At 45.6% G+C, this 12,302-nt stretch overlaps 1 protein-coding gene across 2 annotated transcripts in view; it reads right to left on the reverse strand.

Moving 5' to 3' along the window:
• The window catches only part of MAP2K4 (mitogen-activated protein kinase kinase 4), a 78,134-nt gene extending 73,274 nt beyond the window's left edge, over positions 1-4,860 (reverse strand). For both annotated transcript variants that reach the window (XM_040243329.1, XM_040243330.1), the window contains exon 1: positions 4,743-4,860. In XM_040243329.1, coding sequence (XP_040099263.1) covers positions 4,743-4,860 — 118 coding nt within the window. The remainder of the gene's footprint in view (positions 1-4,742) is intronic.
• Between the last annotated feature and the right edge of the window lie 7,442 nt (positions 4,861-12,302).

Consider the following 12,302-nt stretch of genomic DNA (forward strand, 5'->3'; position numbering starts at 1 on the left):
GCAAGCCACTCCAAAGTTTGGAACCTTATCCCTGTGTACCATTCAGTTTTTTAAAATTAGGATTAAGGCACACTCCTCTGGTAAATGGGAAAGACAGAAAGACAGTCAAATAGAATCACAATTAGGGCATTTCATACTAATTTTGTATATCCAAATATTACTGGGAGAAAAAAGTATACTGATTCAAATTTTCGCTTTTCCTTAACAGATATGTTTCATTATGCTTGTAAGTTTTGTGTGTTTGTGTTTTCTTTCTGTAAAATTTTTAATGAGGTATAATCGACATAACGTTCTATTAGTTTCAAGTATACAACTTGATTCAATGTTTGTATAAATTGAAAAATGATCACCACACAGTAAGTCAAATTAACATTCATCATCGTACATAAAAAACTTTCCTGTGATGAGAACTTTAAGATCTACTCTGTTAGCAACTTTCAAATATGCAATACAATATTAACAACTATGGTTGCTAGGCTGTGAGTTATTTTGTATATTTTTTAAAAGCAGAATCAATTTTTCTTTTTACTTAAATCGACATTTGTAAAATGTTCAGCTGAGGGTAAATGGGTAAGGAATGGGCTAGTCTGTAAGTTTTCTGTTATACAAACATACATGTTATGCATGTTATAAGAGACTCAAAAAAAGAAAAATTGCCTGGATAAGCACATTAACAGAATCAGAGGCACCTATAACATATAATTTATAACCATTTCCTATAACAAGTACTTTACAGATGTTTCTTTTTCACACACACAGATTCTAACCATTTTTTAAAAACGGACATTTCTCAGCTACCCAAGTAAAGTTTAAGATGTTTTATTTTTCCCTGCTTTAAGTTTTCCATAATAAATTTCTCGTTTTTTAAAATCTATTAATTTTTAAGGGACAACTAACTAAAGTATTTAACAAACCATGTTTAATAGCAATCCTTATACACGTATGTGTGGGTGCATGCTGTCACTTCAGTCGTGTCCAACTCTTTGCGATCCTATGGGCCGCCAGTCTCCTCTGTCCATGGGATTCTCCAGGCAAAAATACTGCAGTGGGGTGTCATGCCGTTTTCCAGGGGATCTTCTCGACCCAGGAACAGAACCTGTGTCTCTTAAGCCTCCTGCACTGGCAGATGGGTTCTTTACCACTAGCGCCACGTGGGAAGGCCCTTTATACACATGTAGAGATAATTTTCAAAGCACTTTCATAAGCATTAATCTAATAATGTGATTCTCACAACGTGTAAGTATTATCCCTACTTTAACAAAAGAGAAACAGATGAGTTCAGAAAAGATCAGTAATTTTGCCAAGGTCGCAGAGCTTGTACATGGCAGAGCAGTTACCTGAACTCAGGAAGAATACTCATCGAGAACATTCTGAACAGAAATGCTCAATAATGAAAAATGAAAATAAACAGTTCACAGAAAAGGGTAGAACCCAATGATAATGAAGCTAAAGAAACTCCATGATGAGGGGTTAGGAACTCATCTGCTAATAATGAAGGAGACAATTAATTAGACCATAATAAGAGCATTGTTGCTATTAAAAATGATAATGCCTAATATGTATTGATCAGATACTTAACTGTATGTTAGGCCCACGCTGTATCTGCATTCTAGAAGTTCCTGTAAGTGAAGTGAAGTGAAGTCGCTCAGTCGTGTCCGACTCTTTGCGACCCCATGGACTGTAGCCTGCCAGGCTCCTCCGTCCATGGGATTTTCCAGGCAAGCGTGCTGGAGTGGATTGCCATCTCCTTCTCCAGGGGACTTTCTCGACCCAGGAAACGAACCCGGGTCTCCCACATTGCAGGCAGACGCTTTACCGTGGGAGCCATCAGGGAAGCCTACTTTCCAATGGAGAAACCGACACTGGGAAAAGTTAAGTATCTAGCCCAAGATCACAGAATTTGTAAATCCTGATGAAGAGATTCAAATCCAGGACTCCAGAGCTCTGGCTTAACTCAAGCATTATATTCAAAAAGAGTAATTCTCAACCGAGACCACTCCTGGGTCACAAACCTCAGACCATAAAAAAGTGTGCAGAGTGATCCAGTGTCCAGCACAATGCTTAACACACAGATCGACCACGAGGTCTGTTAGATGACATGTATTCCACGTGGCCCCTCAACTGAACCCCATTACTGGAATGAGCACGGTCATTAACAACTCCAGAGAGACAGGACTTTGGGGAGGCAACTGACCATGTTCGGGGGTGGGAGGGGGAGGGAGTGGCATTTACCAAACAACCAAGGATCACAAGTTTGACCTAAAGCCAAAGATCTGGTAGGTGAAGGAGGGGAGGTGAGGCTCTAACATCACAAGACAAATGAAGATTCTACCCAGCTGCTTAAGTCCATGGTTTGTAACCTGGGTTGTACGAGAGAACATCCTGAGAACTTCAAGTGCTTCTCTTCACTCTGAGTAATCGAGATTGGTTCCAGAAGATATAACCAACAGGTTCCTGAATCAATCAAGGCTACACACAGCACTGACAAAAGAAAATTCATCAGGAGTTCAAAGAGAAGTCTTAAAGCCCTCCCTCTCTCTTTTAAACTGGGTTCTGCTTACTAGGGGCTTCCCCAGTGGCTCAGCAGTAAAGCATCTGCCTGCATTGCAGGAGACTCGGGTTCAATCCCTAGGTTGGGAAGATCCCCTGGAGAAGGAAAATGGCAACCTACTCCAAATCTTGCCTGGGAAATCCCATGGACAGAGAAGCCTGGCCGGCTACAGTTCATGGGGTTGCAAAGAGTCAGACACGACTGAATGACTAAACAACAACAAAACTGCATATTAGAAAGGTCAGCTGACTGGGTATAAAAACCCAGGGATTGGGAGGAGGAGGATGGAGAGCATCAGAGTAACCCCTAACCATGACGCCTTTCTCCGAGTTTCTAGAATACTTCAAGCTCTTTTCCACTTTTTGGAATCTTCACATGTATGGTTCCCTTTGCCTAGAACCCTCTTCTTTATCACAAGAGTCATCTTACCAGACAGGTCCTCTAAGACCACCTTATCAAAGCAGACTGCCCCCTCCCCTATCAAGTTCTACCCCAGCCTGTTACTTTCATTACTTTTCTCAATTAGCAATTTTTCTTATTTATCTGCACACTGTCTTCCCTCCCCAATCCTACCTGAAGAATAAGCTCCATCAAGAATGAGGCTGATTCATTCTTTCCTATAAAGAGCACTATGAGCTGGAGCACCATGCCTGGCACTAAAAACAGATGCTCAATAAATATTTTTTGGAAAATAAATGTCTACAGCTTTTTCAAACTATCAGCCTCCCTACCTTCAGCCCCCCAAAACTTGCATATTTATAAGCCCTAGAAGTCACTCGTTTTGGATATGCAATACAATCTTAAATTGTCATTTTACTGTTTCATTTCACCACCACCAACTAGACTGCCCAACGGAAAGATCAGGAAATGCATCCTGTATTCATTTGTATACTGTGCAACACAGTGGTATCTAGGAACTAATTCAATTCCAATTAATCATCTGAGGGCCTGCACTCAAAGTGTCCTCTCTGTTCCTTACCTATATCCCAGGAGGAGGGGGAGAGGGAGGTAAAAATGACAAAAATCCCCGTCTCTGCTTCCTGAATCACACTCGCATACATCCAAAAGACTCAAGAAATGTCAAACCTAACGACACACGGCGTAAGACAGATCTCAGAGCCCTTTAGGTAAATGTTCATCAAGGAGTAACCATGGCCACACTGACCATGAAGGGTAACCCTACTGATTCTCTTAGCTATTGAAGAAGGCAAGTAGTTTGCGAAAGTTGTCAGATTTCCGAGATTCCCTGTTTTCGAAAATAATGTGACTGCTCAAAATTCCCCAGTAAACTCAAGGAAACGGTCCCTGATGGGCTGGGGCCTAGTATTTTTTAACAACACCGCCAGTCAAGAGCTAGAGAGAGCTCACAGGCGTTCCCGGTGGGGCAAGTCACTGATCAGGAGGGTAGCTCCAGGTGCGCAGCCTCCACGCAGACCCACTCTTGACCCCAGCCCTTCGAGGTGCCGGATCTCTCCCTTTAAACCCAATTCCCAGTTTTATTTATTTGGTCCGCATGCAACGCTAGCACAGGAACCCCCGGCCCGAAACAAATCGCCGCTCCCGGGGCCAAGGCCTGTCTCGTTACCTCTCACAGGTGGCACAGGCCGGAGTCACCCCCCACCCCGCCGAAACCCTGCAAAAGTTTGCAAACCAAGGGTCCAGAGGGCCCGCGCGAAGCGCAGAGGTCAGCGCGGCAGCCGGACTCTTCGGCGCCCGCGGGACCAAGATGGCCCTGCGCGGGCCCCACGGCGGCGGGGAGAGGGCCGGGGCGCCACCGAGGGGCGCGGGGCCCGGACGCCGCCGCCGCCGCCCTCAGCGGCCGGGACCGCAGGCCAGGCCCGGGCGCCTCCAGCCGCCGCCCGGCCGCGCGTTCCCGGAAAGGCGGGCGGGGCGCGCCAGGTAAGCGGGGCCGCGGCGGGGCGGCCGCGGGGGCGGGTCGGACTCTAGGTGGGCCCGGCGGCCGGTGGCGGGGGGAGCCCCGGGCCGCGCGGGCGCGGGCGGAGGCCGGGACCCGCCGCCGGGAGCCAGGCCGAGCCCGGGAAGGCAGGGGAGGAGGGAGGCTGGCCGGCGCGGGCGGCGCGGCAGCTTCCTCAGCCGGGTCCGGGGGCGTCCGCGGCGCGGAGACAGGCCGCGACGACGCGGACGGCAGAGCCGGGGCGAGCCGGGGTCTCGGCGCCGCCGCCTTCCTTACCCTGCATGCTGCTGACGGCCGGGTGGCCGGGCGCCGGAGACCCCGCGGGGCCCGGGGTGCCGCTGCCGCCCCCGGAGCCGCCGCCGCCGCCGCCGCCGCTGGGGCTCGGAGCCGCCATTGTTGGGAGTGAGGAGCCGAGCGGCGCCGCGGCGGCTGCAATGCAGCAAGCTCGGCCTCTCACACAGCCGAGGGGCGTGGCCAGCGCCGCCTTGGTCCCGCCTCAGGGCACGCCCCCAGGCACGCCCCCGCCCGCGCCTGACGCCGAGCCGCACCAGATGCGGAGCCGCGGAGCCGCTCAGGTTGCCGGTGCCCGGCCTAAGAGACCAGCGGAGGTCCTGCTCCGGGGCTGCTGGCCCGTTGAGGGGCCTACAGCGGTCTGAGAGTGTGTGCATCTGGGGGATAAAAGGGTACATAGTTTTTATCATTCCCACAGAGGTCTGTGACCCCGAAAGTTCAAGAAGCCTCTTGTTGGAATCTCAGAATTTAAAATCAGAATCTTAAAACTGAAGGGGGGTCACGGAGGTCGTGCTTCTTGTCCAGTCCCTGACATGGCACTTCCAGAGGGGAGTTGACTCGAGCTATGGAGCTCCTGTTAGGCCCTGCCTAACACCCCAAACCTCTACACTGCCAAGGGAGATCCTAGAGAATGCTACTGAAAGTACTACCAGTGGACCCACCCCAAGAAGATCAAATCACAATCTATATTTAAATAATATCCCCAGGTGATCTGCATGCACACTAAGTTTGAAAACAGTATCTTCAGCATCCAAGCTTTCTGACCTCCCAAAATGTGTGTGTGTGTGTGTGTGTTTGTGCACGTGCTCAATCCTGTCTAATTCTTTGTGATCCCAAGGACTGTAGTCTGCCAGGCTCCTCTGTCCATGGGATTTCCCAGGCAAGAATTCTGGAGCGGGTTGCCATTTCCTTCTCCAGGGGATCTTCCCGACCCAGGGATGGAACCCATGTCTCTCAAGTCTGCTGTACTGGCAGGCAGGTTCTTTACCACTAGCACCACCCCATCATCTGTATCACCATCTGGCTTCCCAGGTGGCTCAGTGGTAAAGAATCTGCCTGTCAATGCAGGAGACACAAGAGACAAGAGTTCAGTCCCTGGCTTGGGAAGATCGCCTGGAGGAAGAAATGGCAACCTACTCCAGGATTCTTTGCTGGAAAATCCCATGGACAGAGGAGTCTGGTGGGCTCAAGTCCACGGGGTCGCAAAGAGTCAGGTACAACTGAGCAACTGAGCTCACACATCACCACGTTCCCCTAAATAAATACACACTGGGTTCTCTCCCTCACCTCCTCTACACCTTATAAGACCAGCTATAGAAATATGTAATTTATATATGAATTATATAAGATGGCAACCTCATAGAACAAAATTAGGTTTCTTCCAATGCTTGGCACAGACTGATTTTAGGAAGGAAACAGCTAAAAAGAAAGAAAAAAAAAAGTCCCTTGTGAGACTAGGGGCTTGTGGACCAACAGAAATGTAATTGTAACGGTAAGGTGTGGATCTCTGGGCAGAGGTATGTCTCGCCTATACATAGAACGACCAGCTATACAACATACCAGGTAATCTGAACCATGGAGCCAGATGATTCCTGCCCTTTGGAAGTACTGAGCAATCTGTACCAGGACATCCTTCCAACAGACCTTATCTGTGCTGGAACTTCCTCCTAGCATATTGGTAATCCATCCTCCATCAGCAGAAACCTGCCTTCTTGCTCTGAAAACCACCCTCAGCCATCATCTTGACTGCGCACAGTGGGTACAGATAGGGCTTGTGGTTTAGTTATCCAGTCGTCTCCAACTCTTTTGCGACATCATGGACTGTAGCCTGCCAGGCTTCCCTATCAATAGGATTCCCCAGGCAAGAATACTGGAGGGGGGTTGCTATTTCCTCCTCCAGGGGATCTTCCTGACTCAGGGATCGAACCTGCATTTCCTGCACTGTCAGGCAGATTCTTTACCACCAAGCCACCTGGGAAACCCCAGAGATAGGGTTTAGGGAAAGTTGCTGCTGCTGCTGCTAAGTCGCTTCAGTCGTGGCCAACTCTGTGCGACCCCATAGACAGAAGTCCACCAGGCTCCCCCGTCCCTGGGATTCCCCAGGCAAGAACACTGGAGTGGGTTGCTGTTTCCTTCTCCAATGCATGAAAGTGAAAAGTGAAAGTGAAGTCGCTTAGTCGTGTCCAACTCTTAGCGACCGCATGGACTGCAGCCTACCAGGCTCCGTGGTCCATGGGATTTTCCAGGCAAGAGTACTAGAGTGGGGTGCCATTGCCTTCTCTGTAGGGAAAGTTAAGTGAAGGCAAATAGAAGTTGAGAGCAGGTGGGTGTGCTTAAGTGGAGAGCCTCGCATTTCTAGCCCTCCAGAACTATCCTCCAAGGGCCTGGCAGACGGAGCAGTATCTCCAATTCCAGGTCATTATAAACATTGCCAAATGCCTGTCTGGGAATCAGTATACCAGCTTGCTCTTGTTAGTCCTGGGAAATCCTAATCAGAAGCTAGATGGAAAGTCCCCCATCCAGGCTGTTTAGCCCAGAGCGAAGGCTAAATACTCTACTGGCATCCTTGGCATGGTGCTGATGGGAAGAGAAGCACCAAAGGACAGAGAAAGGACACACTGAGGCTCCCTAAACTCTCTTCTTTGGGGGTACAGATTCGAAGATGGCTTCCTTTTCTTTGAGGTTTATATTTTAGTACCCGAAGAGGTTGGTATCAAAAATCAAATGAAATTAATCTCTCAAAACATCAACAAAACTTGCCAACAATAAGCAAAAAATGCTAATAAAAAAAAAATAGGGATCCCGTCCCACCTCCACCCTTGTGCTAATTTTGCACTTCCATTGACTTGGCCTCTTTAACATACAGGGGAAAGGCATCAACAGCCTCCTAGTTTTCTGGCAAACAATCCAAATGTCATCATCAGACTCCAGATGAAGGGTTACTGACACCAAACAGTTCTATTTGAGCAATTTTCTAACACTTTATTCCAGTACCTGCCAGTAGGTTTCACAATCAGTTCCTGTGGTCTAAATGTCACTGTTGTGTATGTTATCTCATTTTTTCACTTGCAATTCCTTGGGTCTTGGAATGGTACCAAGAAATGGCTTGGAGGACTTCTCATCTACCACAAGCATCTCTCCCCTATTCTTTGCTGTGCACCACTGATAATACTTAGTCGTATGTAAAGTATTACTCTCCCCCTTTTCCGATTATACATATTTCTCTAATAGAAACTTAAGAAAAACATTGACCTCATACAGTTTAATGAACTTGAATAAGAAAAATATATGTAACAAATAAACCTAGAGGAAAACATTCAAACTAGGAAATTCATTCAAGAAACTTGAATTAAAAGAGTAAATATATTGTGGAATATAAACTGATAAAAATGAATTTATTTACAAGACAGAAATAGACTCACAGACATAAACATTTATGGTTACCAAAGTGGAAAGGGGTAGGGGAGCAATCAATTAGCAGATGCAAACTAGTATATATAGAAAGTGAAAGTGAAGTCGCTCAGTCGTGTCTGACTCTTTGTGATCCCATAGCCTGTAGCCTACCAGGCTTCTCGGTCCATGGGATTTTCCAGGCAAGAATACTGGAGTGGGTTACCATTTCCTTCTCCAGGAGATCTTCCCAACCCAGGGATTGAACCCTGGTCTCCCGCATTGTAGGCAGACGCTTTACCGTCTGAGCCACCAGGGAAGTCAATAAATACAGAATGGACAAACAAAAAGGCCCTATGTGCATATAGCGAGGAAGGTAATGGTACCCCACTCTAGTACTCTTGCCTGGAAAATCCTATGGATGGAGGAGCCTGGTAGGCTGCAGTCCATGGGGTCGCTGAGAGTCGGGCACGACTAAGTGACTTCACTTTCACTTTTCACTTTCATGCATTGGAGAAGGAAATGGCAACCCACTCCAGTGTTCTTGCCTGGAGAATCCCAGGGACGGGGGAGCCTGGTGGGCTGCCATCTATGGGGTCGCACAGAGTTGGCCACGACTGAAGCGACTTAGCAGCATCAGCAGCAGCATGTACATATAGACACAAGCTCTCATTAGTTTGAAGAAAGGTTGCCTTTACCTGAACTCAGTTCATTTATTGAAAATCATTCTCTCCCTGATCTTGTCTTAGTTCTTAGATAAAGATGGCCACTGATAGCTCATAAAACATAGGTACATTTTGAGTTGTAAGACTTTCACATAATACTGCGTCAAAATGTGTTATAAAGAGCTAAAAGTTCATAAAGAACTAGAATTTTACCCCTTCTTATCTGTTTTATTCATCTTTCCTTTCTCCACGTAAGTTGCTGGGCAACAGGATTTGGAGAAAGTCTATTGATAATAAACCTTTGGTAGCTTATAAATTGTGAATATTATGAATGTAATATCTAAATGATAAGTATTTAATATGTAGCTAAATTGAGAATGATAGCTGTCCTTTTGTTATTGTAATAAGCATTATTTTATAAGTAACAAAATATTACTGTATGTTTATATTCTTATAAGCAGCTTCATTTAAAAATTAATCAGAAACAAATTATGTCTGAAAAGTCTGTCTTATAAAGAGACATGTCTTTTTCCTTACATGTTCTATTTTACTTACACAGAATGTTTCTTTTTTTCACCCTGTTGAACAGAAAACAAATGTACCAAGTTTCTGTTCTCTGCTCAGATGCTACTTGAATAGCAATGAATTTCAAGGTACACAGATGATAAATCCTGTAAGAATTTATTCAGTGAACATTTCTTGCTAGATCAATAGAGTAAAATTTTTGATAGAACATCTCTACTTAACAGTCTTTATTGGTTCATTTCAAGTCTGAAAAAAAGGTTTTGTTAAGCTACTCTCCCATTTCTCTCTGGTGATTGTAACCTATTCTTGACAGGTACTGCTCTAGAGCTCTCACCCTACTTTTGGTCTTTTATGCCTTATTAAATCCAAGCCACAAGTGCAGTCAAAGAAAAGGGAATATTCTTTCAATCATTTCAATCCTAAAGGGAATCAACTCTCAATGTTCATTGGAAGGACTGACACTGAAACTAGAGCTCCAGAACTTTGGCCACCTGATGCGAAGAGCTGACTCACTGAAAAGACCCCGATGCTGGGAAAGATTGCAGGCAAAAGGAGAAGGGGGACAACAGAGGATGAGATGGTTAGATGCTAAGCATCACCAACCCAATGGACATGAATTTGAGCAAACTCCAGGAAACAGCAGAGGATAGAAGAACCTGGCGTGCTGCAGTCCACAGGGTCTCAAAGAGTTGGGCATGACGAGTGAACAACAAACTACTCTCTCCTGATGTTAAATATATAAACCATATTTTAGCAAATTGTTTTTCCCTACCATCTCATGAGTCTGTGTGTTAGAATTCAGGAATCTATTTTTAGACAGTTTGGTATAGTTCAGTGGTTTTCAGGAAGCAAAATTAAACAATTTCTTGTTTCTTTCCCTTTCAGACATGCTAGATCAAGGAAACATGATGTTAAAAGCTCAGGAGTGTATGACGACACAGAGATGGGTAGCATCTGGTGATGGACAGGATGCTCCAGGGACCTCGGGGGGACCCACATCATTGCTTCATCAGCTCCAAATGATGCCACTTAGAGTAAAAAAGAATGTAAAAGACATTTGTATTCAAAATGAGAATTTCAAAACTTGTGCTGGCCAAATGAAATACATGCTTCCAGCTCCTGGTTTGGAGGGTCCATAGCAGCATAAAAGGCAAGAAGGGATCATGGGTAAGATCCTGCAAGCTTTAATGAATACACTCTATGCCTGATTCTTGGTGACCACGCTTCTTCCAAGATGAGGTTATGCTCTATGCCTTTGGTTATGTGCTGCTTCTTTTGCACTTCTCCATGGGCAGCCTGAATCTCTCTTCAGTCGCCCTCCAAGTCTTCCTAAAACAGACTACTACTGCCAATTAATTTTCTCTGTGTTCTCCTAACGCCACATCATGAATAGACTGCACTCTGGAAAGTAGCTTTTTGTGTGTTTTCTTTTAAACCCCAATGTCTGGTTCATCCCAACCCTTTTCTCTCCATGTGTTCCCTGACGTTCAGACCCCTTATTCTAATTAGCAGTGACAGATGACTCACCCATCTTGCTGGCTCCCTAGAGGAAGAAACACTTGCTTCTTTTATTGATCTCGAGCCCTTCAAGAGTCACCACATGCTCCTGGATGCTTCATTAGAGAGAGGAAAGTTCAATCTGAAAACCCCAGTGCAGACAGAAGCTCGGCTTGGGCAGTGGTCCAGCCTCCCTCGCATGCAACAGCAGGGACAGATGGGCCTCCCACTGCTCCATGATGGTGGGTTTTCAGGAACCCTGGCCATCAAGAAGAGTGAAATGTCACAGATTCAACAAGGGCAGGGACTGGCTGTCCAAAGCTGGCAGGGTCATCAGCTCAGCAAGGGATCAAGCAACCTGAACTGAAGGAGGCCCATTGGGGTCAGAAGTGACCATGTGGAAAGCGGAAGTCAGTAACGAGGGTTAAGGTTACCTAAAAGACCAAGGAAGGAGAGTTCTGGATGGTAGAATCTTTGAGGGAGTCTGAGGCCTCTCGGTCAATCTCTCTAAAATTGTTAACCAGATAGAACCCTCTAAGCTTTAAAGGGCCCTGGTCAGTTAATGGGATAAAGAATCATCTATGCATCATACAAGCAAACTAAGTCAGAAAGAGAACAAATACCTCATGATATCACTAACATGTGGAATCTAAAATACAGCACAAATCAACACATCTATGAAACAGAAACAGACTCCCAGACACAGAGAACAAACTTGTGGTTGCCAAGGGGGAGGAAGGTTGGGGAGGGATGGATTGGGAGTCTGGGATTAGCAGATGCCAACTAGTATATATCGGATGGATAAACGAAGTCCTACTGTTACAGCACAAGGCACTATGTCCAACATCCTGTGATAAACCAGAATGGAAAAGACTATGAGAAAGAATGTATGTGTATGTATAACAATCACTTTGCTGTACAGCAGAAATTAACACAATGTTGTAAATCAACAATATTTCAATAAAATTGAAAAAACCCACAAAAAATAATCTATACAGTTCAGGAGCTTTCCAGATCTGTACCTAAAGGCAAGAGTTCTTTTCCTCGCATCAACAAAAGATAGATTGACCTTACAGAGACTCTTGACGACATTGAGACCCTGGCATTCAGTAACATTTAGGCTGTGTGGTTGAAACCCTATCCAGAACACGAAGATAATTTTCAGTGATGTGTAACATCAAACAGTATCCCACCAGGTACTTTACGGAGTTGCTTAGTAGCTACGTTTCATCAAAAATTGCTTAATTAGCAGATGGCATTGAAAAATGAATATGTTCTGCCAATGATGTACTTTTTCTATTTGGAAGGTGTGTAACGTTTCTTTATTTCATTTATGAAAACCATTAAAACTAAGTGCTGGGGAAAAAAAAAACAAAAAACTAAAGCTAGAACCAGACCTGAAAAAAATCTCTGTGTAACTAGAGAATTAAACCAAGATTTGCTCACATAATGAGGCCTATCAAATCTC

The sequence above is a fragment of the Oryx dammah genome, unplaced genomic scaffold (genome assembly GCF_014754425.2).
Source record: "Oryx dammah isolate SB20612 unplaced genomic scaffold, SCBI_Odam_1.1 HiC_scaffold_8, whole genome shotgun sequence".
Taxonomy (NCBI): Eukaryota; Metazoa; Chordata; class Mammalia; order Artiodactyla; family Bovidae; genus Oryx; species Oryx dammah.